Source organism: Amblyomma maculatum, chromosome 9 (genome assembly GCF_055883805.1).
Source record: "Amblyomma maculatum isolate TAMU_Amacu chromosome 9, ASM5588380v1, whole genome shotgun sequence".
Lineage (NCBI taxonomy): Eukaryota > Metazoa > Arthropoda > Arachnida > Ixodida > Ixodidae > Amblyomma > Amblyomma maculatum.
In genome coordinates, this window is record NC_139352.1 from 99,122,987 (window position 1) to 99,150,952 (window position 27,966).

At 49.1% G+C, this 27,966-nt stretch overlaps 1 protein-coding gene and 3 non-coding genes across 4 annotated transcripts; all 4 read left to right on the top strand.

Moving 5' to 3' along the window:
* The first annotated feature begins 837 nt into the window (after positions 1–837).
* LOC146179992 (uncharacterized) lies at positions 838–2,377 on the top strand. Its single transcript, XM_084579365.1, has one exon. The coding sequence runs from the start codon at positions 838–840 to the stop codon at positions 2,026–2,028; it is 1,191 nt and encodes a 396-aa protein (XP_084435491.1). The 3' UTR covers positions 2,029–2,377.
* A 3,338-nt stretch (positions 2,378–5,715) lies between these two features.
* On the top strand, positions 5,716–5,787 carry TRNAD-GUC (transfer RNA aspartic acid (anticodon GUC)). Its single transcript has one exon. It is a non-coding gene; the product is annotated as a tRNA-Asp (tRNA).
* A 12,805-nt stretch (positions 5,788–18,592) lies between these two features.
* TRNAD-GUC (transfer RNA aspartic acid (anticodon GUC)) lies at positions 18,593–18,664 on the top strand. Its single transcript has one exon. It is a non-coding gene; the product is annotated as a tRNA-Asp (tRNA).
* A 67-nt stretch (positions 18,665–18,731) lies between these two features.
* On the top strand, positions 18,732–18,803 carry TRNAD-AUC (transfer RNA aspartic acid (anticodon AUC)). Its single transcript has one exon. It is a non-coding gene; the product is annotated as a tRNA-Asp (tRNA).
* Positions 18,804–27,966: the final 9,163 nt, after the last annotated feature.

Below are 27,966 nucleotides of genomic sequence, written 5' to 3' on the forward strand. Positions count from 1 at the left end.
CAGGTGCGTCACGCAGATATAAATACACGATCTGCGCGTGAAAACTTCATTGAAAGTGCGGTGTATATACGCGAAACTTTCAGGATGCAGCAGGATCCACCACATTGGCAATGTCTATTTGATGAGTTGGTGAACCTGAAAAGATTTTAGCCGCGTACGCGTTCGCTCAAGTGTAGTTGACATGTTTTATCATGTGTATTTTTGTTTTCTGTTTCACGGCAATAAAGAAAAAAAAAAGTATAGTGGCCAGTATCCCCGCCTGTCACGCGGGAGACCGGGGTTCGATTCCTCGACGGGGAGCTTAGTTTTTGTTTCTTTCTTCCATTATGCGCCATATCAGAACAGCACTTAGCCCTTCCCTGCGCCTCCTCGTTAGTATAGTGGCCAGTATCCCCGCCTGTCACGCGGGAGACCGGGGTTCTATTCCTCGACGGGGAGCTTAGTTTTTGTTTCGTTCTTCCATTATGCGCCATATCAGAACAGCACTTAGCCCTTCCCTGCGCCTCCTCGTTAGTATAGTGGCCAGTATCCCCGCCTGTCACGCGGGAGACCGGCGTTCGATTCCTCGACGGGGAGCTTAGTTTTTGTTTCTTTCTTCCATTATGCGCCATATCAGAACAGCACTTAGCCCTTCCCTGCGCCTCCTCGTTAGTATAGTGGCCAGTATCCCCGCTTGTCACTCGGGAGACCGGGGTTCGATTCCCCGACGGGGAGCTTAGTTTTTGTTTCTTTTTTGCATTCTGCGCCATTTCAGATCAGTGCTGCCGTTTTCCCTGCGCCTCCTCGTTAGTATAGTGATTCTACTTCCGGCCACCGAGCGTGACGGACGTGTGTATCATGGGCTCCCAAGGAGCGGATTCGGCGGCCCAGCTGGGCCGTGGTATCAGGAGCACGGAAAGGCCTACCAAGGATTATGAACTGGTTCTACCGCATCTGCCTACAGGTTCGAGTGTTTTACATACTGTTTTTTTGCACGGCGACATAAAAGCCAGGCCGTACCGGGTGGAGCACTTTCGAGACTCCCTCGCTCGTCTTTCACTGCTGCCGGAAGTGGTTGCCCTCGGGGCATACCAAATGAATCACGTGAGGGCGGTAACGTTCAAAGGTGAAGAGGCGAAAGCGAAGATTTTGGAAGCCCAAGCTATTGAAGTGAAGGAGCACCGCTGCGTGGTCATTGACCCCTGTAACCAAGGCATCAGGTTGAAGCTTTTCTGGCTGCTTCACGGCGTGCAAGACGATGACGTGCGAGCGGCGTTGGCAGCTTTTGGAAAAGTTACGGAAATTTCAAGAGATAAGTGGAGAGTGCAAGGTTGTGTCGACAAGGCTTCAACGACACGAACGGTCACGCTGAAGCTCAAAGTGGGCGTTACCATCGAGGACCTGCCGCATCAGCTTCGGGTCGCCGAGGACGTCGCACTCGTCCACGTCCCAGGCAGAGCCCCGCTTTGCCTCCGGTGCCGCGGGAAAGGACATATACGTCGTGAGTGTCGTGTGCCGCGCTGCGGGCTGTGTCGTCGCTACGGCCATGACGAGTCGCAGTGTGTGCGCACGTATGCCAACGTTGCAGGCCCCGTGCCGAGTGAAGTGGCAGGCGAGCACTTGATGGACGCAGTGGACGCCGAGGAAGCGAGCAGTGGAATCACTGAGGAGGCAGAACAGAACGGACAGTCCTCTGAGAAGACCCCTGCCCCTAAAGAACACTGTGAATCAGAGTTGATAGTTCCGTTGCCGAATGTCGCTGGGACCGAGACACCCACGAAAGAAAACGGCAATGCCAGTGCAGCAAGTCCAGCGTCGGCTACGCAACACATTGAGGAACAGGGGGACACTGAAGCTGAGATGCCAGCTGCTTCTACCTTGCCTGTGAAGCGGGTGCACGAAGACAGTGTCAACGAGGAATCAACCCAAGGAGGAGCGGAAAGCGGACAGCCTCCACTGAAGGCAGCCCCCCTTCGCCGGGCGTCCTTCAAGCCAAGGCCAAACGTGCCCCCAGACCGGAGAACTGTGTCACCTGTGCCTCCGCCATAGCGGGGGTACCCTTTCCGGTCGAGACGGTACAAGCCCGGTCCATGATCGGGAGTAGCGCTTGGAACGACGGACGGACTCGCCAAAAAGGAAGAATGGTCATCCCGTGCAACAGATCAACCGCAATGCTGTCTCTCTGCAAAAGCGATGTGAGTGATATATGTTTCGCGATATATAATTTCTTGAGATGGCGACGAATTTAAACACTAGCTTGCGCGTAGCCACGCTAAATGTGAGGGGGCTGTCAACGCGTCGGAGACAACTGCAGCTTAACCGCATTCTGCTGGAAAATGAAATTGATGTGCTAGCAGTTCAAGAGAGCAAAATGGAAAGCGAACAACAAACAGAGAAAATGGCTGAAATATATCGTTCTAGATATAGTGTTTGCGTTTGTCATGCGGTTGGAAGATCGGGGGGATGTGTCATTTTCATTCGAAATTGCATAGAGTGTGTGCAGTCTGTGTTCTCGTGTGAGAGTGGGCGGCTGTTGATATGTGATTTCAGTTTTTCTGGATTGGACTGGAGAGTGATCTGCGTTTATGCGCCGACTAGAACGTTTGAGCGGGAAGAGTTTTTTCACTATATGAAATCCTTCCTAATACATGAGAGGCGTGTTCTCCTGCTTGGAGACTTCAACTGTGTCTGTAGACCGGAAGATAGAACAACAGACCGTGTCCTTCGTGACAAGAGTGCAGAGTTACTTATTGACATTGTTATAGAGGCAGAGCTTGAAGATGCTGGCTGTATAATGACGCATGAAGGCCAAGCAAAGTTCACGCACTTTCAAGGTAGCTGTCATGCAAGGTTGGACCGAATATATGTTCCCATTGATTGTGTGCCCTTGTGCTCGGAATATGAAACACTTCCCATTAGCTTTAGTGACCACTCCCTCGTAATGATTACTCTAGGCACGAAAAGTAAGGCAACAAAGTTCAATTGGGAGCTATGGAAATTTAATGAAAAACTGCTGCTGGATGAAGAGTTTACCACTAAAGTTAAAGAATATATTAGGCATATGTTACAAAATGACTCTAATTTTATACAAGCATGGGAGCAGTTTAAGTGCGAGATAAAGATAGCTGCTATTGACCGAGCATGCACTCTCCGACGTAAAGAAAGAGAACAAGAAAAAGAACTTCGTAGCACACTTGAATACATGCTTAGCATGGAGAGCGTTAAGCCTGGCTTGTTCGCCCAAGATATAAAAAAGATAAAAACCAAACTTGAGGTGATAGACGAAGAGAAGTATCGCGGTGCGGTGATAAGGGCACGCAGCGAAAAATTGTGGCTCGGAGAGACGCCCACGAAAAGGGCACTTAGTGACGAAAAAAGGTACGCAGTGTCAAAAGAGATAAAAGAAATCTGCTATCAGAACGTAGTTACCTCGGAAAAAAAAACGATTGAACGGGCGTTTGTAGAATTTTACAGCGGATTGTTTAGCCTGAAAACACCGGACATTGAACGCTTCAGAAAAGACTTTCTTTCGCTGATGCCAAGAGTAGAAGACGAAGTGGCGCAGACACTTGAAGCAAGTATTACTTCCGAGGAAATTGAGGCCGCTATCGGGGAATTAAATTCCAATAAGTCACCCGGACCAGATGGTCTTGGTGCTGCCATATACAAGGCCTTTCCAACTGAAATGGCTGTTTTACTGGAAAGAGTTATTAGTGAATGCTACGAAAAGAACGTACCTCCTCCGTCTTTTCGAATGTCACACATTGTACTAATCCCGAAAACAGATGACCATGTTAAGCTTCAGTCTGTAGCGTCTTACCGTCCTATAAGTCTAACGAATGTTGACTATAAAATTTACATGAAAGTATTAGGACGACGACTCCAAAGTGTAATTACTTCTCTTGTAGGCCCACATCAGACATGCGGTATAAAAGGAAGGACCATTTTTACTAACATACACGCAGCAAGGAGTGTACTCGAATGTTGTGACGCGATGCATGACCACGTAGCCATGATGCAATTAGACCTCCACAAAGCATTTGATAAATTGGTACATGAAATTTTGTTCTCTGTTTTAGAGTATGTCAATGCTGGTTCCGTGATTACAAAGGGCGTGAAAATGGTTTACGAGTGCTGTTCAGCGAGACTGGTCGTGAATAAGCAGTTAACTGATCGTATACCTGTTCAGTCGTCAGTAAGGCAGGGCTGTCCTCTGTCTCCCCTTTTGTTTGCGCTTTATCTGGAGCCTTTCTGTCTAAGATTGCTTACAAGGCCAAACATACGCGGTTATAGATTTTTTCAAAGTGAAGTTCGGGTTTTGGCATACGCGGACGATATTGCGGTTTTTTGTACTGACCATGAGAGCGTGCAAGAAGTTGTAAAAGAAGCCACTGCCTTTTGCACTGCAAGTGGAAGTGAAATTAGTTGGCCAAAGTGTTTAGGATTTTGGCACGGAAACTGGCAATACGCGCCTGAACTGTTCTCCAGTATGCAATGGACAATAACGCCAGGCAATTACCTTGGTGTGCCACTAAAGCACTACCGTGAAAGCAAGGAATGTTGGGCCGGTGAAGTTGAGCAAGTGAAAACCCAAACAAACAAATGGGGAGGACATAACTTTTCTATGTTCGCAAGAGCTACCGTTTGCAATATGTTCCTAGTTGCAAAAATTTTTTACATGCTGCAAGTGTTATCTATGTCAAGAATCTCTGTTCAAAAACTGCATAGGGTATTTGCCACGTTTGTGTGGGCTTCAACATGGGAGCGTACCAGTCGATGCAATCTTTTTCATACGGTGCATAACGGTGGTCTGGGCTTGTCACATTTATACTTAAAGCAGATTGTAACCAGGTTCTTTTTTTTGCGCGAACAAAGCGATGTTTTTCTTAGAACGGTAATCCAAGTGCGATTGCGTGATTCACTGCCGGAATATGTAGTTTCGACTATGTCTACAGGGCCAATGGCTCTAAGTGCTTTTCTTCGCGAAGTTGTCGCGTCCTTCCAAATAGTGAAGGCGAGATTTTCAAATGAGTATATGTGTACTGTTACGCGAAAACGGCTGTACAAAGATTTATTGGAAACCTTTTTACCTGTGCCTCTTTATCGCGCTGTATATGCTTTGGGTCCGGAGCGGGACGTGTTGAAGAGAGTGAAAAGAATGCCCATCAGATCGTCCGCTAAATCTTTCTTTTTTCAATTGCATACCGGCACTCTTCCGGTGAAGCCATGGCTGGAAAGCAAAGGCCTTTTCGTGCCTTGGTCTGCTGACTGTTTAATTTGCAATAAGCTGGAAACCATAGAGCATATTTTCCTTGATTGTCACGATGCGGTTTTTTTGTGGGACGTGCTGCAGCGCACTATTAAAAAGGACTTACCAATAACGCCGTTTGGCATACACTACCTTCCATGCGCCCAGCCAGGAGAAGTGCCCAGTGATTTATTGATGGTCTTGTGTATGCACAGCATATGGAGAACGCGGATGGATGTTCGGCATGAGCATGTTGTCGTACACCCAGCCCATCAATACTTTGTTGAAAGTGTAATGTACACGCGTGATGTTTTCGGAGGGCAATCTGAACCCCCGGATTGGCTGCCAGTCTTGGACAAGCTCATGTCACCTAATCCATTTTATCACAAGAAACCTGTAAGAAAGTGACTTGTGTTTTTAATTCCATGCGACTTTTCATCGTTCTTTGTAGTTGCCAAGTCGGTAATAAAGAAAAAAAAAAAAAAAAATCCTCGTTAGTATAGTGGCCAGTATCCCCGCCTGTCACGCGGGAGACCGGGGTTCGATTCCTCGACGGGGAGCTTAGTTTTTGTTTCTTTCTTCCATTATGCGCCATATCAGAACAGCACTTAGCCCTTCCCTGCGCCTCCTCGTTAGTATAGTGGCCAGTATCCCCGCTTGTCACGCGGGAGACCGGGGTTCGATTCCTCGACGGGGAGCTTAGCTTTTGTTTCTTTCTTCCATTATGCGCCATATCAGAACAGCAGTTAGCCCTTCCCTTTGCCTCCTCGTTAGTATAGTGGCCAGTATCCCCGCTTGTCACGCGGGAGACCGGTGTTCGATTCCTCGACGGGGAGCTTAGCTTTTGTTTCTTTCTTCCATTATGCGCCATATCAGAACACCACTTAGCCCTTCCCTTTGCCTCCTCGTTAGTATAGTGGCCCGAATGCTGCGATGCAACTCATGCGTGTGTTGCTTTACTGCAGTTGGACTTGGAGAAAGCTTTTGATTGTGTGGCGCATACTATTCTGTTCAGTATATTAGACCATGTTAATGTCGGCTCTGTTATTCGAGAGGGAGTGGCCTTGGCGTACCGTAACTGCACTACGAGATTAATTGTCAATAAGTCACTGGGGGCCCCCATCAACGTACGACGTTCGGTGCGCCAAGGTTGCCCCCTCAGCCCTCTTTTGTTCGGCATTTATATTGAAACATTGTGTTTAAGCATCCTACAAAATAATGACATTGATGGTTTTCGACTGCAGGAGTCAGAAGTCAAATTGCTGGCTTACGCAGACGACGTTGCGGTTTTTTGTGTGAATAAGGAGAGTATAAAGAGGACAGTGGATGTGGTAAAACATTTTAGCAAAGTCACAGGGAGTAAAGTTAACTGGGGTAAGTGCCTGGGATTTTGGCACGGAGAATGGCAGCTGACCCCCGACACTTACGCTAATGTGTCGTGGGTTACAACGCCTGCAAAGTACTTGGGTGTGCCCTTGGAATTTTACGAGGAAAGCGAGCCATACTGGCTAGAGCAGGTCAGAGAAACCCGTGAAAAAGCGGAGAAATGGAAAAGCGCTCAATTATCAATATTTGCAAGAGCCGCAGTTCGCAACCTTTTTTTAATTAGTAAGTTATGGTATGTAATGCAAGTGTTGCATTGCTCCCGTGTAAATGTGCAAAAATTGCATCGAGTTTTTGCGGTGTTTGTTTGGGCCTCGAGTTGGGAGAGGTGCAGTCGGACAAATTTGTTCCGGCAGGTGAAGCATGGGGGGCTTGGTCTGGGTCATTTGTTTGTGCGACAGATTGTAAACCGGTTTATGTTTTTTAGGGATGCCAGTGATCCATTCCTGCGCACAGTGTGTCAACAAAGACTTGGTCGAGCGTTGCCTGATTTCGTAGTTTATACTCAATGTATGCCGGGCTCTCTTTTTGGATTCATTAGGGAAATTGTTGTGAGCGTGAAATTCTTAAGCACACGTTTTTCGAAAGAGTATTTAAGTAATGTTAAAAGGAGAACATTATACAAGGATGTTTGTGAAGTGGTGTTCCCGGTGCCCTTGTACCGAGCTTTATACTATGGAGGCACAGGAAGTAATGTATTAAAACGCGTAAAGAAAATGCAAGTTGCTACGGGAGCTAAAACGTTTTTCTTTATGCTACATACCGGTACTTTGAGTGTAAAATCATTTATGGAGGAAAAGGGTATTTTCCTACCGTGGGGGGCCCAATGTCTCATCTGCAAACAGCCAGAGACAATAGATCACGTGTTTTTGCATTGCTGGGAGGGGGTATATTTGTGGGATGTTCTGCAAAGGACAATAAAAAAACAGTTGCCACTTGATTCCCATGGCATTAGGTATTTGCCATTGGAAAACCACGATGATATGCCGTTAGACCAGGTTATGTTAATGTGCCTCCACAGTATATGGCGCGCACGAATGGCTGGTTATCACTGCGATCCAGATGCACGGCCAGCCCGCATGTATTTCCGTGAAAGTGTGCAGCGATGGCTCGACGTGCTTAAATTGCAACCATGTGCTCCTGAGTGGCTGTCAAAGCTGGAACCTTTGACGGTGCTCAAGGAATTTTAAAATGACAATGCCTGCCTCTCAGTGGGGGATAGGCAACGCGAACTAGCTTTGTGTACATATATTATTCCTTTGTTCCTGTTGTTTTGTTTTCCAGTGCGTTGTATTTGTGTCAAAGTCAGGCAATAAAGAAAAAAAAAAAAACAAAAAAAAACGTTAGTATAGTGGCCAGTATCCCCGCCTGTCACGCGGGAGACCGGGGTTCGATTCCTCGACGGGGAGCTTAGTTTTTGTTTCTTTCTTCCATTATGCGCCATATGAGAACAGCACTTAGCCCTTCCCTGCGCCTCCTCGTTAGTATAGTGGCCAGTATCCCCGCTTGTCACGCGGGAGACCGGGGTTCGATTCCTCGACGGGGAGCTTAGCTTTTGTTTCTTTCTTCCATTATGCGCCATATCAGAACAGCACTTAGCCCTTCCCTTTGCCTCCTCGTTAGTATAGTGGCCAGTATCCCCGCCTGTCACGCGGGAGACCGGGCCATTCTACTTCCGGCCACCGGCGTGTACGGACGCAGAATGATGAGCTCCGGCGGAGCGGCGATTGCGGCCCAGGCTGGCCGCGGTAACAGGCTTGAGGAAAACGACGACAAGGAATATCAGATTATTTTGCCGCATCTGCCAACCGGACGTGTTGTTTTCAACACAGTTTTTTTGCACGGTGACGTACGAGTGCGACCCTTCAGGGTTGAAGATTTCCGGGACGCCCTGGCCAAGATTGATACGCTCCCAGACGTGGTGGCCTTGGGGGCTTACCAAATAAACCATGTCTGGGCGGTGACTTTGAACAGCACGGAAGCAACCAAGCGGCTGCTAGCATTCAAGGAGCTTCAAGTGAAAGGTCGACGGTGTATCGTCATTGACCCCGAGGACCAACAGGTGAAGCTACGGCTCCACTGGATGTTGCACGGCGTGGCGGATGAGGATATCCGAACAGCTTTTGCGGCGTTCGGTGAGGTGACGGAAGTGACCCGTGAGCGGTGGCGAGTCCAGGGAGTGCACGAAAAGGGCTCAAAAACGAGAACCGTGCTTCTGAAGTTGAAGCCTGGGATGAAGATAGAAGATCTGCCTCACCAGATAAGAGTAGCAGGGGAGTTGGCCCTTGTTGTGGTGCCTGGGCGGCCCATGCAGTGCCTGCGCTGCCGCGGGACCGGTCATGTGCGCCGGGAATGTAAGATTCCGCGGTGTGCGACGTGTAAGCGGTTTGGCCACTCGGAGGAAGACTGCGTACGAACGTATGCAGTGGCTACTGCACCAACAGCGAGGGTGGACATGACGGAACACCGAATGGACGTCGCAGAGACGGAGGAGGCCGCAAAAGGGGTCGGAGAGGATGAGAGGATGGCAGCAACGACAGGCATGTTAGTGCCCCCGGGGGGTGGCGACGAGATGCTCGGTGGACCAGACAGGGAAGTGGCACTGCCAAGCAACGGACCGTCGGAGAAAAAACGGTGAGCGATGCCGAGAGCTCAAAAATTGAACTTCCGGAGTCTGCGGGCAGACGGGGGACCCTCGAAGGGAGCAGCGGCCGAGCGACCAACGTCCAGGGCCCTGCGAAGCGTGCCCACGACGGGAGCGCCAGTGAGACGAATGAGGCAGAGGCAGCTAGCAACGGCGAGCCGCCGATAAAAACGCCAATAGGGAGGAGGGCGACCTTCAAACCAAGACCGAATATCTCGACGGACAGGAGAGCTGTCGAAAAGCCGCGCCCGTCACAAGGTCTGCCAGTCCAACCTCATGGCTCTGGCGTCAACGAAAGCGTCTAGCGCCATGCTAGACGTGAAGGGTAAGCACCAAGCTCTTGGCCTCTTTTCACTCTAAGAAAATGGCTTATGTACTGTCACTAAAGGTTGCGACCCTTAACGTGAGAGGTCTAGCAGCAAAAAGGAAGCAGAGCCAGGTCCTGCGCCTTTTAAATGAAAATGACATCGATATACTTGGAGTTCAAGAGACAAAAGTCGAGGGTGAACAAGAGACCGAGAGCATGGTGCAACGTTTCACGTCGCGGTTTTACGCAGTTGTCAGCCATGCAGTCGGTACTTCTGCTGGATGCGTCCTGTTTGTGAATTTGCCGGGTCTTGTAGTGCAGTCGCATGCTTCTTTTCCGTCGGGTCGGGGTGTGGTCCTCGATTTTAGTTTTTGCTCGGCTGAGTGGCGTGCTGTTTGTATATATGCACCTACGGTAGTTGATGAGAGGGCTGCTTTGTTTGATTTTGTTGAAGGGTATTTAAACACGGATAAGCAACTTGTCTTTCTGGGGGATTTCAATTGTGTACTGAGCTCCGGTGACAAAACTAGCCTTCGTACATTTAGGGATCGTAGCACAGAGATGCTTTCGCGCTTGATTGACGAGTTTGCACTGGAAGACGTTGCAGAGTGTCTCACGAGCGAGCGACGGGTTCAGTATACGCATTTTCAGGGTGCTAGCCACGCCCGCCTTGACAGAATTTATGTGGCCGCAGAACTGGCTCCAAAATGCCAGGATTATTATGTTTTGGCGGTAACGTACTCAGATCACTGCATGGTTCAGTGTACAATTGGACCAAGAAAGGGAGGTAGCGGTTTTAATTGGGAATTGTGGAAGTTAAATAATAAACTGCTGAATGACGAGCAATTCACCAGACTAGTAGAAGAAGAAATTGGTAATATTTGTCAGGAGGACACCCACGAACTGGGTCAAGAATGGGAACTGTGTAAGCAACAAATTAAAATCAAAGCTATAGAAAAGGCCAGCTGCATACGGTTTCAAGAAAAACAAAATGAAATGCATTTAAGATCTTTGCTAGATAAATTGTTAGCCCTGGAGTGTAACACGCCAGGGTTATACATGGACGACGTTAGAAAAATAAACCAAAGACTTCAACTGAATGACGAAGACCGTTATCGCGGAGCACTGGTGCGTGCGAGAGCGGAAAAATTGGCCATGGATGAGACGCCGACAAAAAGATCGTTGGGAATAGAAAAAGCAAATGCAAGGCGAAATCACGTGGCAGAGGTAGATTGGGCAGGACGCACAGAAACCGATAACGAAGGAATCGCGGAAGCTTTCCGGGAGTATTATGAAGAGCTATTTTCGTCCCGAGAGGTTAATTTGGACAGTTTTAAAGAATCCTTTCTTGACGCGATGCCAAAAATTGATGACGAACAAAAAGAAAGACTGGAGCGGCCAATAAGCGAAAAAGAAGTGCAGCAGGCAATAGAAAATTTAAACCCTGGGAAATCACCCGGGCCTGATGGCCTGAGTGCGGCTTTTTATAAAGCGTTCAAGCAACAGCTATCTCCTTTGTTGTGTGCCTTATTTAATGAAGCGTATGAGCTGAAGGCACTGCCTGCGTCTTTCGGATCGTCGCACACAGTACTTATTCCGAAAACTGACCAACCAGATAAGCTTAGGCAGTTGTTGTCTTACAGGCCCATTGCTCTGACAAACGTTGATTACAAGATTTATATGAAGGTGCTTGCTGGCAGACTACAAACGGTTATATGCGAACTAGTGGGCCCTCACCAAACGTGCGGTATCAAAGGGCGATCCATCTTTCAGAACATTCACAAAGCGAGAAGTGTGCTCGAATGCTGCGATGCAACTCATGCGTGTGTTGCTTTACTGCAGTTGGACTTGGAGAAAGCTTTTGATTGTGTGGCGCATGCTATTCTGTTCAGTATATTAGACCATGTTAATGTCGGCTCTGTTATTCGAGAGGGAGTGGCCTTGGCGTACCGTAACTGCACTACGAGATTAATTGTCAATAAGTCACTGGGGGCCCCCATCAACGTACGACGTTCGGTGCGCCAAGGTTGCCCCCTCAGCCCTCTTTTGTTCGGCATTTATATTGAAACATTGTGTTTAAGCATCCTACAAAACAATGACATTGATGGTTTTCGACTGCAGGAGTCAGAAGTCAAATTGCTGGCTTACGCAGACGACGTTGCGGTTTTTTGTGTGAATAAGGAGAGTATAAAGAGGACAGTGGAGGTGGTAAAACATTTTAGCAAAGTCACAGGGAGTAAAGTTCACTGGGGTAAGTGCCTGGGATTTTGGCACGGAGACTGGCAGCCGACCCCCAACACTTTCGCTAATGTGTCGTGGGTTACAACGCCTGCAAAGTACTTGGGTGTGCCCTTGGAATTTTACAAGGAAAGCGAGCCTTACTGGCTAGAGCAGGTCAGAGAAACCCGTGAAAGAGCGGAGAAATGGAAAAGCGCTCAATTATCAATATTTGCAAGAGCCGCAGTTTGCAACCTGTTTTTAATTAGTAAGTTATGGTATGTAATGCAAGTGTTGCATTGCTCCCGTGTAAATGTACAAAAATTGCATCGAGTTTTTGCGGTGTTTGTTTGGGCCTCGAGTTGGGAGAGGTGCAGTCGGACAAATTTGTTCCGGCAGGTGAAGCATGGAGGGCTTGGTCTGGGTCATTTGTTTGTGCGACAGATTGTCAACCGGTTTATGTTTTTTAGGGATGCCAGTGATCCATTCCTGCGCACAGTGTGTCAACAAAGACTTGGTCGAGCGTTGCCTGATTTCGTAGTTTATACGCAATGTATGCCGGGATCTCTTTTTGGATTCTTTAGGGAAATTGTTTTGAGCGTGAAATTCTTAAGCGCACGTTTTTCGAAAGAGTATTTAAGTAATGTTAACAGGAGAACATTATACAAGGATGTTTGTGAAGTGGTGTTCCCGGTGCCCTTGTACCGAGCTTTATACTATGGAGGCACAGGAAGTAATGTATTAAAACGCGTAAAGAAAATGCAAGTTGCTACGGGAGCTAAAACTTTTTTCTTTATGCTACACACCGGTAGTTTGAGTGTAAAATCATTTATGGAGGAAAAGGGTATTTTCCTACCGTGGGGGGCCCAATGTCTCATCTGCAAACAGCCAGAGACAATAGATCACGTGTTTTTGCATTGCTGGGAGGGGGTATATTTGTGGGATGTTCTGCAAAGGACAATTAAAAAACAGTTGCCACTTGATTCCCATGGCATTAGGTATTTGCCATTGGATAACCACGATGATATGCCGTTAGACCAGGTTATGTTAATGTGCCTCCACAGTATATGGCGCGCACGAATGGCTGGTTATCACTGCGATCCAGATGCACGCCCAGCCCGCATGTATTTCCGTGAAAGTGTGCAGCGATGACTCGACGTGCTTAAATTGCAACCATGTGCTCCTGAGTGGCTGTCAAAGCTGGAACCTTTGACGGTGCTCAAGGAATTTTAAAATGACAATGCCTGCCCCTCAGTGGGGGATAGGCAACGCGAACTAGCTTTGTGTACATATATTATTCCTTTGTTCCTGTTGTTTTTGTTTTCCAGTGCGTTGTATTTGTGTCAAAGTCAGGCAATAAAGAAAAAAAAAAAACGCGGGAGACCGGGGTTCTATTTCTCGACGGGGAGCTTAGTTTTTGTTTCTTTCTTTCATTATGCGCCATATCAGAACAGCACTTAGCCCTTCCCTTTGCCTCCTCGTTAGTATAGTGGCCAGTATCCCCGCCTGTCACGCGGGAGACCGGGGTTCTATTCCTCGACGGGGAGCTTAGTTTTTGTTTCTTTCTTCCATTATGCGGAATATCAGAACAGCACTTAGCCCTTCCCTTTGCCTCCTCGTTAGTATAGTGATTCTACTTCCGGCCACCGAGCTTGACGGACGTGTTCATCATGGGCTCCCAAGGAGCGGATTCAGCGGCCCAGCTGGGCCGTGGTATCAGGAGTATGGAAAGGCTTGCCAAGGATTATGAACTGGTTCTACCGCATCTGCCTACAGGTTCGAGTGTTTTACATACTGTTTTTTTGCATGGCGACATAAAAGCCAGGCCGTACCGGGTGGAGCACTTTCGAGACTCCCTCGCTCGTCTTTCACTGCTGCCGGAAGTGGTTGCCCTCGGGGCATACCAAATGAATCGCGTGTGGGCGGTAACGTTTAAAGGTGAAGAGGGGAAGGCGAAGATTTTGCAAGCCGAAGCTTTCGAAGTGAAGGAGCACCGATGCGTGGTCATTGACCCCTGTAACCAAGGCATCAGGTTAAAACTTTTCTGGCTGCTTCACGGCGTGCACGACGATGATGTGCGAGCGGCGTTGGCGGCTTTTGGAAAAGTCACCGAAATATCAAGAGAAAAGTGGAAAGTGCAAGGGTGTGTCGACAAGGCTTCAACGACAGGAACGGTCACGCTGAAGCTAAAAGTGGGCGTTACCATTGAGGACCTGCCCCATCAGCTTCGGGTCGCCGAGGACGTCGCACTCGTCCACGTCCCAGGCAGAGCCCCGCTTTGCCTCCGGTGCCGCGGGAAAGGTCATTTACGGCGTGAGTGTCGTGTGCCGCGCTGCGGGCTGTGTCGTCGCTACGGCCATGACAAGTTCCAGTGTGTGCGCACGTATGCCAACGTTGCAGGCCCCGTGCCGAGTGAAGTGGCAGGCGAGCACTTGATGGACGCAGTGGACGCCGAGGAAGCGAGCAGTGGAATCGCTGAGGAGGCAGAACAGAACGAACAGTCCTCTGAAAAGACCCCTGCCCCTAAAGAACACCGTGAATCAGAGTTGATAGTTCCGTTGTCGAATGTCGCTGGGACCGAGACACCCTCGAAAGAAGACGGCAAAGCCAGTGCTGCACGCCCAGCTTCGGCTACGCAACACAGTGAGGAACAGGGGGACACTGAAGCTGAGATGCCAGCTGCTTCTACCTTGCCTGTGAAGCGTGTGCACGAAGACAGTGTCAACGAGGGATCAACCCAAGGAGGAGCGGAAAACGAACAGTCTCCACTGAAGGCGGCCCCCCTTCGCCGGGCGTCCTTCAAGCCAAGGCCAAACGTGCCCCCAGACCGGAGAACTGTGTCACCTGTGCCTCCGCCATAGCGGGGGTGCCCTTTCCGGTCGAGACGTTACAAGCCCGGTCCATGATCGGGAGGAGCGCTTGGAACGACGGACGGACTCGCCAAAAAGGAAGAATGGTCATCCCGTGCAGCAGATCAACCGCAATGCTGTCTTTCTGCAAAAGCGATGTGAGTGATATAAGTTTCGCGATTTATAATTTCTTGAGATGGCGACCAATTTAACCACTAGCTTGCGCGTAGCCACGCTAAATGTGAGGGGGCTGTCAACGCGTCGGAGACAACTGCAGCTGAACCGCATTCTGCTGGAAAATGAAATTGATGTACCAGCAGTTCAAGAGAGCAAAATGGAAAGCGAACAACAAACACAGAAAATGGCTGGAATATATCGTTCTAGATATAGTGTTTGCGTTTGTCATGCGGTTGGAAGATCGGGGGGATGTGTCATTTTCATTCGAAATTGCATAGAGTGTGTGCAGTCTGTGTTCTCGTGTGAGAGTGGTCGGCTTTTGATATGTGATTTCAGTTTTTCTGGATTGGACTGGAGAGTGATCTGCGTTTATGCCCCGACTAGAACGTTTGAGCGCGAAGAGTTCTTTCACTATATGAAATCCTTCCTAATACATGAGAGGTGTGTTCTCCTGCTTGGAGACTTCAACTGTGTCTGTAGACCGGAAGATAGAACAACAGACCGTGTCCTTCGTGACAAGAGTGCAGAGTTACTTATTGACATTGTTATTGAGGCAGAGCTTGAAGATGCTGGCTGTATAATGACGCATGAAGGCCAAGCAAAGTTCACGCACTTTCAAGGTAGCTGTCATGCAAGGTTGGACCGAATATATGTTCCCATTGATTGTGTGCCCTTGTGCTCGGAATATCAAACACTTCCCATGAGCTTTAGTGACCACTCCCTCGTAATGATTACTCTAGGCATGAAAAGTAAGGCAACAACGTTCAATTGGGAGCTATGGAAATTTAATGAAAAACTGCTGCTGGATGAAGAGTTTACCACTAAAGTTAAAGAATATATTAAGCATATGTTACAAAATGACTCTAATTTTATACAAGCATGGGAGCAGTTTAAGTGCGAGATAAAGATAGCTGTTATTAACCGAGCATGCACTCTCCGACGTAAAGAAAGAGAACAAGAAAAAGAACTTCGTAGCACACTTGAATACATGCTTAGCATGGAGAGCGTTAAGCCTGGCTTGTTCGCCCAAGATATTAAAAAGATAAAAACCAAACTTGAGGTGATGGACGAAGAGAAGTATCGCAGTGCGGTGATAAGGGCACGCAGCGAAAAATTGTGGCTCCGAGAGACGCCCACGAAAAGGGCACTTAGTGACGAAAAAAGGTACGCAGTGTCAAAAGAGATAAAAGAAATCTGCTATCAGAACGTAGTCACCTCGGAAAAAAAAAACGATTGAACGGGCGTTTGTAGAATTTTACAGCGAATTGTTTAGCCTGAAAACACCGGACATTGAACGCTTCAGAAAAGACTTTCTGTCGCTGATGCCAAGAGTAGAAGAAGAAGTGGCGCAGACACTTGAAGCAAGTATTACTTCTGAGGAAATTGAGGCCGCTATCGGGGAATTAAATTCCAGTAAGTCACCCGGACCAGATGGTCTTGGTGCTGCCATATACAAGGCCTTTCCAACTGAAATGGCTGTTTTACTGGAAAGAGTTATTAGTGAATGCTACGAAAAGAACTTACCTCCTCCGTCTTTTGGAATGTCACACATTGTATTAATCCCGAAAACAGATGACCATGTTAAGCTTCAGTCTGTAGCGTCTTACCGTCCTATAAGTCTAACGAATGTTGACTATAAAATTTACATGAAAGTATTAGGGCGACGACTCCAACGTGTAATTACTTCTCTTGTAGGCCCACATCAGACATGCGGTATAAAAGGAAGGACCATTTTTACTAACATACACGCAGCAAGGAGTGTACTCGAATGTTGTGACGCGATGCATGACCACGTAGCCATGATGCAATTAGACCTCCACAAAGCATTTGATAAAGTGGTACATGAAATTTTGTTCTCTGTTTTAGAGTATGTCAATGCTGGTTCCGTGATTACAAAGGGCGTGAAAATGGTTTACGAGTGCTGTTCAGCGAGACTGGTCGTGAATAAGCAGTTAACTGATCGTATACCTGTTCAGTCGTCAGTAAGGCAGGGCTGTCCTCTGTCTCCCCTTTTGTTTGCGCTTTATCTGGAGCCTTTCTGTCTAAGATTGCTTACAAGGCCAAACATACGCGGTTATAGATTTTTTCAAAGTGAAGTTCGGGTTTTGGCATACGCGGACGATATTGCGGTTTTTTGTACTGACCATGAGAGCGTGCAAGAAGTTGTAAAAGAAGCCACTGCCTTTTGCACTGCAAGTGGAAGTGAAATTAGTTGGCCAAAGTGTTTAGGATTTTGGCACGGAAACTGGCAATACGCGCCTGAACTGTTCTCCAGTATGCAATGGACAATAACGCCAGGCAATTACCTTGGTGTGCCACTAAAGCACTACCGTGAAAGCAAGGAATGTTGGGCCGGTGAAGTTGAGCAAGTGAAAACCCAAACAAACAAATGGGGAGGACATAACTTTTCTATGTTCGCAAGAGCTACCGTTTGCAATATGTTCCTAGTTGCAAAAATTTTTTACATGCTGCAAGTGTTATCTATGTCAAGAATCTCTGTTCAAAAACTGCATAGGGTATTTGCCACGTTTGTGTGGGCTTCAACATGGGAGCGTACCAGTCGATGCAATCTTTTTCATACGGTGCATAACGGTGGTCTGGGCTTGTCACATTTATACTTAAAGCAGATTGTAACCAGGTTCTTTTTTTTGCGCGAACAAAGCGATGTTTTTCATAGAACGGTAATCCAAGTGCGATTGCGTGATTCACTGCCGGAATATGTAGTTTCGACTATGTCTACAGGGCCAATGGCTCTAAGTGCTTTTCTTCGCGAAGTTGTCGCGTCCTTCCAAATAGTGAAGGCGAGATTTTCAAATGAGTATATGTGTACTGTTACGCGAAAACGGCTGTACAAAGATTTATTGGAAACCTTTTTACCTGTGCCTCTTTATCGCGCTGTATATGCTTTGGGTCCGGAGCGGGACGTGTTGAAGAGACTGAAAAGAATGCCCATCAGATCGTCCGCTAAATCTTTCTTTTTTCAATTGCATACCGGCACTCTTCCGGTGAAGCCATGGCTGGAAAGCAAAGGCCTTTTCGTGCCTTGGTCTGCTGACTGTTTAATTTGCAATAAGCTGGAAACCATAGAGCATATTTTCCTTGATTGTCACGATGCGGTTTTTTTGTGGGACGTGCTGCAGCGCACTATTAAAAAGGACTTACCAATAACGCCGTTTGGCATACGCTACCTTCCATGCGCCCAGCCAGGAGAAGTGCCCAGTGATTTATTGATGGTCTTGTGTATGCACAGCATATGGAGAACGCGGATGGATGTTCGGCATGAGCATGTTGTCGTACACCCAGCCCATCAATACTTTGTTGAAAGTGTAATGTACACGCGTGATGTTTTCGGAGGGCAATCTGAACCCCCGGATTGGCTGCCAGTCTTGGACAAGCTCATGTCACCTAATCCATTTTATCACAAGAAACCTGTAAGAAAGTGACTTGTGTTTTTAATTCCATGCGACTTTTCATCGTTCTTTGTAGTTGCCAAGTCGGTAATAAAAAAAAAATCCTCTTAGTATAGTGGCCAGTATCCCCGCCTATCACGCGGGAGACCAGGGTTCGATTCCCCGACGGGGAGCTTAGTTTTTGTTTCTTTTTTTGCATTCTGCGCCATTTCAGATCAGCGCTGCCGTTTCCGCTGCGCCTCCTCGTTAGTATAGTGGCCAGTATCCCCGCCTATCACGCGGGAGACCGGGGTTCGATTCCGCGACGGGGAGCTTAGTTTTTGTTTATTTTTTGCATTCTGCGCCATTTCAGATCAGCGCTGCCGTTTTCCCTGCGCCTCCTCGTTAGTATAGTGGCCAGTATCCCCGCCTGTCACGCGGGAGACCGGGGTTCGATTCCCCGACGGGGAGCTTAGTTTTTGTTTCTTTTTTTGCATTCTGCGCCATTTCAGATCAGCGCTGCCGTTTCCCCTCCGCCTCCTCGTTAGTATAGTGGCCAGTATCTCCGCCTATCACGCGGGAGACCGGGGTTCGATTCCCCGACGGGGAGCTTAGTTTTTGTTTCTTCTTTGCATTCTGCGCCATTTCAGATCAGCGCTGCCGTTTTCCCTGCGCCTCCTGGTTAGTATAGGGTTTCCACTTCCGGCCACCGAGCGTGACGGACGTGATTATCATGGGCTCCCAAGGAGCGGATTTAGCGGCCCAGCTTGGCCGTGGTATCAGGAGCACGGAAAGGCCTACCAAGGATTATGAACTGGTTCTACCGCATCTGCCTACAGGTTCGAGTGTTTTACATACTGTTTTTTTGCATGGCGACATAAAAGCCAGGCCGTACCGGGTGGAGCCCTTTCGAGACTCCCTCACTCGTCTTTCACTGCTGCCGGAAGTGGTTGCCCTCGGGGCATACCAAATGAATCACGTGTGGGCGGTAACGTTTAAAGGTGAAGAGGCGAAAGCGAAGATTTTGGAAGCCCAAGCTATTGAAGTGAAGGAACACCGCTGCGTAGTCATTGACCCCTGTAACCAAGGCATCAGGCTGAAGCTTTTCTGGCTGCTTCACGGCGTGCAAGACGATGATGTGCGAGCGGCGTTGGCAGCTTTTGCAAAAGTGACTGAAATTTCAAGAGACAAGTGGAAAGTACAAGGGTGTGTCGACAAGGCTTCAACGACACGAACGGTCACGCTGAAGCTAAAAGTGGGCGTTACCATTGAGGACCCGCCGCATCAGCTTCGGGTCGCCGAGGACGTCGCACTCGTCCACGTCCCAGGCAGAGCCCCGCTTTGCCTCCGGTGCCGCGGGAAAGGTCATTTACGGCGTGAGTGTCGTGTGCCGCGCTGCGGGCTGTGTCGTCGCTACGGCCATGACAAGTTCCAGTGTGTGCGCACGTATGCCAACGTTGCAGGCCCCGTGCCGAGTGAAGTGGCAGGCGAGCACTTGATGGACGCAGTGGACGCCGAGGAAGCGAGCAGTGGAATCGCTGAGGAGGCAGAACAGAACGAACAGTCCTCTGAGAAGACCCCTGCCCCTAAAGAACACTGTGAATCAGAGTTGATAGTTCCGTTTTCGAATGTCGCTGGGACCGAGACCCCCTCGAAAGAAGACGGCAAAGCCAGTGCTGCACGCCCAGCCTCGGCTACGCAACACAGTGAGGAACAGGGGGACACTGAAGCTGAGATGCCAGCTGCTTCTACCTTGCCTGTGAAGCGTGTGCACGAAGACAGTGTCAACGAGGGATCAACCCAAGGAGGAGCGGAAAACGAACAGCCTCCACTGAAGGCGGCCCCCCTTCGCCGGGCGTCCTTCAAGCCAAGGCCAAACGTGCCCCCAGACCGGAGAACTGTGTCACCTGTGCATCCGCCATAGCGGGGGTGCCCTTTCCGGTCGAGACGTTACAAGCCCGGTCCATGATCGGGAGGAGCGCTTGGAACGACGGACGGACTCGCCAAAAAGGAAGAATGGTCATCCCATGCAACAGATCAACCGCAATGCTGTCTTTCTGCAAAAGCGATGTGAGTGATATATGTTTCGCGATTTATAATTTCTTGAGATGGCGACCAGTTTAACCACTAGCTTGCGCGTAGCCACGCTAAATGTGAGGGGGCTGTCAACGCGTCGGAGACAACTGCAGCTGAACCGCATTCTGCTGGAAAATGAAATTGATGTACTAGCAGTTCAAGAGAGCAAAATGGAAAGCGAACAACAAACAGAGAAAATGGCTGAAATATATCGTTCTAGATATAGTGTTTGCGTTTGTCATGCGGTTGGAAGATCGGGGGGATGTGTCATTTTCATTCGAAATCGCATAGAGTGTGTGCAGTCTGTGTTCTCGTGTGAGAGTGGTCGGCTTTTGATATGTGATTTCAGTTTTTCTGGATTGGACTGGAGAGTGATCTGCGTTTATGCCCCGACTAGAACGTTTGAGCGCGAAGAGTTCTTTCACTATATGAAATCTTTCTTAATACATGAGAGGCGTGTTCTCCGGCTTGGAGACTTCAACTGTGTCTGTAGACCGGAAGATAGAACAACAGACCGTGTCCTTCGTGACAAGAGTGCAGAGTTACTTATTGACATTGTTATTAAGGCAGAGCTTGAAGATGCTGGCTGTATAATGACGCATGAAGGCCAAGCAAAGTTCACGCACTTTCAAGGTAGCTGTCATGCAAGGTTGGACCGAATATATGTTCCCATTGATTGTGTGCCCTAGTGCTCGGAATATGAAACACTTCCCATGAGCTTTAGTGACCACTCCGTCGTAATGATTACTCTAGGCATGAAAAGTAAGGCAACAACGTTCAATTGGGAGCTATGGAAATTTAATGAAAAACTGCTTCTGGATGAAGAGTTTACCACTAAAGTTAAAGAATATTGACGCATATAGAAGACGACGCAAAAGATGACATCTGAGACGACAAGCGCGAGCCTGGAAGTGAAAGAAGCTTGAACGCAAGACTTGTTCTGGTCGACCATTCAAACCATCTATCGCTAGTTTCTCCTTGGTGTTCTACCGAGACGTGACACTGGCGGAGCGCGCTGGGGTATGCATAGGACTCCTTCCGGCAGTCCACAGCGGATCCCAAACGTCGACACGCCTGTCCATCGTGCTAGCCGCCGCCTTCTAGGCCTAGCGCCGGAGTACAGTCACCTACCGAACGACTCCTCAAACGCCCAAGTTCCTCAGACCTCCCAAGTCATGGCACATACCAACCCTACGCCGGTGACTCTACAGAACACCAAGGTGCCAGAGTGCTTTCGCGGGGAAGCGTTTGAAGATGTGGAGGACTGGCTCGACCAGTTTGAGCGAGTGGCCAAGATAAACCAGTGGAACGCAGACCAGAAGCTTTGTAATGTTTATTTTGCCCTTCAGGATAATGCTAGAACGTGGCTTGAAAACCACGAGGCCAGCTTATCCACATGGGATGACTTCCGCTGCCAGCTGGTCGACACTTTCGCGAGAATTGACCGACGGGACAATGCGCTGCGCCTGCTTGAAGTGCGCATCCAGAAGCCAATTGAGAGCGTGGCTATGTTTGCGGAAGACATGGCTCGCCTTTTTCGCCGTGCCGACCCTGATATGAGTGAGCCAAGGAAGCTACGGCATCTCATGCATGGTGTAAAAGAACAGGTGTTTGCCGGCTTGGTACGCAACCCACCTAAAACGGTGAGAGAGTTCGTTAAGGACGCTACTGCTATAGAGCGAGCCCTACAAGACCGGTGCCTCCAGTACAACCGACCCGTTAACTGTGCTTCGACGACTGCGGCGGCGCTGAATGCAACCGATAGGACCGCTCTTCGAGACCTCATTAAAGAAATTGTCCTTGAGGAGCTTCAGCGAATTACGGCTACGAAGGCTCAGTCATCACAGGCCCTTGTGGAAACCGTCAGGAATGAAATTCGGTATGCCTTATCACCGTCTGCACCATGTAACCAGTCTCACCCCGTCGACAACGCGGCAGCTATTTCGGAGCCATACCACGCTCCACAACCAGTCAGCTTCACGGCCGACGTCCCTGCACCTTACCAGGAGCAGCAACATGAGAGCTATGCCGCAGTCCTTCGTCGCCCGCCTCCAGACTACGCCCCACCGAGCTCATCGAGCCGTCAGGAGACGCGACTCTTCCACGGACCTCAGTGGGCGCCTTCCAGGCGCTTTCAACCACGCCGAACTGACAGGTGGCGCAGTTATGATAACCGGCCACTCTGTTTCTACTGCGGACAACCTGGCCACGTGTATCGGTACTGCCGCTACCGCGAAGAGGGGCAAGCCTTTCCGCCTGCTTCTTCTCGCCAACACTTCAATGCCGACACTGCCCAAATCGAGGACGATCCTCCGGTCAGCAGGGAAAACAAGTCCCGGGGCTTCCGCCGCCGCTCCTCCCCATCACCACAGCGTTATCCTTCGCCAATGCGCCGTAGCATTGCTGACGTTAGCGGACAGCGGTCCCCGAGCCCTCACCGGGGAAACTAACAGCCGCAACCTCGCGAGGGGAGGTTGCAACCAGTCGAAAAATGCCAAACCCCTCACCACCGCCGCAACCGCCGACAACCTGTGCTTCTGACGCCGCTGTTAACATTAACATTGACATCGCCGCACTACCGCCGAAAATGCCGCCTACATTACCGCCGAAAATGCCGCACCAGATGAGCAGCCCTGACGACGAAGCTGACAGCGCCGACCTTGCTGCACTTCCGCCGCAGATGCCGAAAAAGACGAACAACCTGGATGAAATTGTTAGTGCTGACCTCGCCGTTTCTATTGACGGGCTGGAGGTACATGCTCTAGTGGATACCGGAGCGGATTTTTCAATTATTAGCCAGAAACTGGCTGACACGCTGCGTAAAGTAAGAACCGAATGGACTGGGCCAGTAATTAGAAGTGCTGGGGGTCAGCTACTGGCACCGACAGGGAAGTGCCCGGATAGCAATAGGAAACGCGGTGTTTGTCGGCAGTTTCGTTATTCTCCCTGACTGTTGCAAAGACCTCATCTTGGGCATGGACTTTCTGCGCCTTCATGGGGCTGTAATCAGCATTCGAGATAGCGTCGTTGCCTTCACCAAGAATCATGGAGACCTTGGTTATGCGGAAGTACCACTGATGCCCTTACGCGTCGCCAAGGAGACGGTGACATTACCTCCGCGATCATGCTCTCTTGTTCAAGTGAAGTGCGACGTGGCGCATACCGGCGATGGAATCGCCGAAAGGGCAGTCACCCTGGTACTAAGCCGAGGTGTTTCTATAGCTCGGGGGCTAGTCAACTTGACCGATGGACAGACCGAAGTGCTGCTGACAAACTTCAGCGACGAGCGTCAGCAAATTCCGAAAGGCACAACTGTGGCCTTTTTCGACAGCATCCTAAATGCGCAGCACTGCTTCTCACCGCAACAGGAAGAGCCCATGAGCAAGACGCCCGTAACCATCGTCGATGTGAGTCCAAATTTGTCTTCTTCAGAACGGGACCGCCTTTTGGATCTCATAGATCAATTTCGAGACTGCTTTGCTTCCGAATCACGGGTCGGCCAAACGCCTTTGACAAAACATCGAATCATTACGGATGACTCGATTCGCCCAATTCGACAAAATCCTTACCGTGTGGCTCCGAAAGAACGCGAAGCCATTCAGCGCCAGGTGGCCGAAATGCTTAGAGACGACGTTATCCAGCCGTCACAGAGCCCCTGGGCTTCCCCCGTGGTGCTTGTTAAAAAGAAGGACGGCAGCTTACGATTTTGCATAGACTACCGCAAGCTCAACCAAGTGACTAAAAAAGACGTGTACCCTCTTCCTCGCATCGACGATTCCCTTGATCGCCTACGAAATGCACGTTACTTCTCATCAATGGGCTTGAAAAGTGGATATTGGCAGATAGAAGTAGATGAGAGGGATCGGGAGAAGACAGCATTCGTCACTCCCGACGGATTGTATGAGTTCAAGGTGCTTCCGTTCGGTTTGTGCTCTGCACCAGCAACATTTCAGAGGCTGATGGACACTGTGCTCTCGGGACTTAAGTGGCAAACATGCCTGGTGTATCTTGACGACGTGATTGTGTTTTCGGCCACATTTGAAGAGCATCTACGCCGTTTGCTAGCTGTGTTTCAGGCCATACGATCTGCAGGCCTCACCCTAAAGCCCGAGAAGTGCCACTTCGATTACGAGGAGCTGCAGTTCTTAGGCCACGTCGTTAGCCAAGAAGGTGTGCGGCCTGATCCTGAGAAGCTATCCGCAGTCGCCAAGTTCCCAACACCTACGGACAAAAAGACATTACGGCGCTTCCTGGGTCTTTGCGCCTATTACCGTCGGTTTATTGCTGGCTTCTCACGAATTGCCTGGCCATTAACTTCGTTGACGCGTGACAACGCTGTCTTTAGCTGGGGTGAAGAACAGCAACAAGCTTTTAATGAGCTGCGGAGACGTTTACAGACACCACCTGTTCTGGCACACTTTGATGACGACGCCCCTACACTGCTTCATACGGATGCCAGCAACGAGGGCTTAGGTGCTGTGCTGGTGCAGCGCCAGGATGGTGTGGAAAAAGTAATTGCTTACGCCAGCAGGACCCTATCTAAAGCGGAAGCGAACTACTCGACAACCGAAAAAGAATGCCTTGCAGTGGTATGGGCGGTTATGAAGTTCCGCCCTTATTTGTACGCTCGCCCCTTTGAAGTCGTTAGCGACCATCACTCTCTCTGTTGGCTGACGAACCTAAAGGACCCTTCAGGGAGACTCGCGCGTTGGAGCCTGCGATTACAAGAATTTGACATGGCCATTATTTACAAATCTGGAAGGAAGCACACGGATGCTGATTGCCTTTCCCGAGCGCCGGTCGAACCTTCCACTATGACCGATGAAGGCACTGCGTTTTTAGGTGTCATAGATGACGCAACGCTTTCCCAACAGCAGCGAGAGGACCAGCAATTGCTCTCTCTTATTGATTTCTTGGAAAAGCGAACTACGGTTGTGCCCAAGGCTTTCGCCCGAGTAATGCCTTCGTTCTTTATTCGCAACAACGTACTTTACAAGAAGAACTTCCGCCCAGGGGGAAACAGTCATTTACTCGTCGTCCCATCAGCTCTCCGCAGTGAAGTTTTGCAAGCGTGTCACGACGAGCCAACCGCCGGTCACCTAGGCTACACCCGCACTTTGGCTAGAGTGCAGCATGGATACTACTGGCCAAAACTGCCGGCGACAGTGAAACACTATGTACGTACGTGCATAGACTGCCAGCGCCGTAAATCACCTCCTGTAGAACCAGCTGGCCTACTCCACCCTCTTCAAGTGCCAAAGACACCTTTTAAACAAATCGGCATGGACCTCCTGGGACCATTTCCGACGTCCACAGCCGGGAATAAATGGATAATTGTCGCCACAGATTATCTAACCCGCTACGCGGAGACCAAGGCTCTGCCAAGGGGTACCGCCACTGAAGCAGCTCGGTTCTTCATTGAGAACATTGTCCTGAGGCATGGCGCCCCGGCACTCATTATAACAGACCGAGGAACTGCATTTACGGCCGAACTTTTGGAGACCGTTCTCCGCCTCAGTGGCACCAGTCATCGTAAAACTACAGCCTATCACCCCCAAACCAATGGGTTGACCGAACGTCTCAATAAGACCATCGCAGACATGCTTTGCATGTACGTCGACGTGAACCACAAGAATTGGGACGAAATTCTTCCCTACGTCACGTTCGCCTACAATACGGCACGCCAAGACACCACTCGTATGACACCATTCAGCCTCCTTCACGGGCAACCAGTAACAACTATGCTGGATGCAATGTTGCTCCCAAATGCTGACACCGATGATCTCGATCAGGACGCCGAGGAATTCGCTCAACGTGCAGAGGAAGCTCGACAACTAGCGCGTGTGCGAATCAAAAATCAGCAAGAGCATGATGCACGACGCTACAATCAGAGACACCGACATGTCATGTACGAACCTGGCGACAAAGTGTGGCTCTGGACTCCTATTCGCCGCCGTGGACTCTCCGAAAAATTATTGCGGCGATACTTCGGGCCCTATGTTGTCCAGCGACGTTTAACCGACGTCACTTATGAGGTGGTGCCAGACAAGGTGTCGACATCAAAGCGACGCCAGCAACAAGCAGACGTCGTCCACGTTGTGCGTATGAAGCCGTACAACTCGGACTGACCTCATCGAGACGATGCTTCCTGAGGAGGGGGGCAAATGACGCATATAGAATACGACGCAAAAGATGACATCTGAGACGACAAGCGCGAGCCTGGAAGTGAAAGAACCTTGAACGCAAGACTTGTTCTGGTCGACCATTCAAACCATCTATCGCTAGGTTCTCCTTGGTGTTCTACCGAGACGTGACAATATATTAAGCATATGTTACAAAATGACTCTAATTTTATACAAGCATGGGAGCACTTTAAGTGCAAGATAAAGATAGCTGCTATTGACCGAGCATGCACTCTCCGACGTAAAGAAAGAGAACAAGAAAAAGAAATTCGTAGCACACTTTAATACATGCTTAGCATGGAGACCGTTAAGCCTGGCTTGTTCGCCCAAGAGTTTAAAAAGATAAAAACCAAACTTGAGGTGATGGACGAAGAGAAGTATCGCGGTGCGGTGATAAGGGCACGCAGCGAAAAATTGTGGCTCGGAGAGACGCCCACGAAAAGGGCACTTAGTGACGAAAAAAGGTACGCAGTGTCAAAAGAGATAAAAGAGATCTGCTATCAGAACGTAGTTACCTGGGAAAAAAAACAATTGAACGGGCGTTTGTAGAATTTTACAGCGAATTGTTTAGCCTGAAAACACCGGACATTGAACGCTTCAGAAAAGACTGTGTCGCTGATGCCAAGAGCAGAAGACGAAGTGGCGCAGACACTTGAAGCAAGTATTACTTGCGAGGAAATTGAGGCCGCTATCGGGGAATTAAATTCCAATAAGTCACCTGGACCAGATGGTCTTGTTGCTGCCATATACAAGGCCTTTCCAACTGAAATGGCTGTTTTACTGGAAAGAGTTATTAGTGAATGCTACGAAAAGAAGGTACCTCCTCCGTCTTTTCGAATGTGACACATTGTACTAATCCCGAAAACAGATGACCATGTTAAGCTTCAGTCTGTAGCGTCTTACCGTCCTATAAGTCTAACGAATGTTGACTATAAAATTTACATGAAAGTATTAGGGCGACGACTCCAACGTGTAATTACTTCTCTTGTAGGCCCACATCAGACATGCGGTATAAAAGGAAGGACCATTTTTACTAACATACACACAGCAAGGAGTGTACTCGAATGTTGTGACGCGATGCATGACCACGTAGCCATGACGCAATTAGACCTCCACAAAGCATTTGATAAAGTGGTACATGAAATTTTGTTCTCTGTTTTAGAGTATGTCAATGCTGGTTCCGTGATTACAAAGGGCGTGAAAATGGTTTACGAGTGCTGTTCAGCGAGACTGGTCGTGAATAAGCAGTCAACTGATCGTATACCTGTTCAGTCGTCAGTAAGGCAGGGCTGTCCTCTGTCTCCCCTTTTGTTTGCGCTTTATCTGGAGCCTTTCTGACTAAGATTGCTTACAAGGCCAAACATACGCGGTTATAGATTTTTTCAAAGTGAAGTTCGGGTTTTGGCATACGCGGACGATATTGCGGTTTTTTGTACTGACCATGAGAGCGTGCAAGAAGTTGTAAAAGAAGCCACTGCTTTTTGCACTGCAAGTGGAATTGAAATTAGTTGGGCA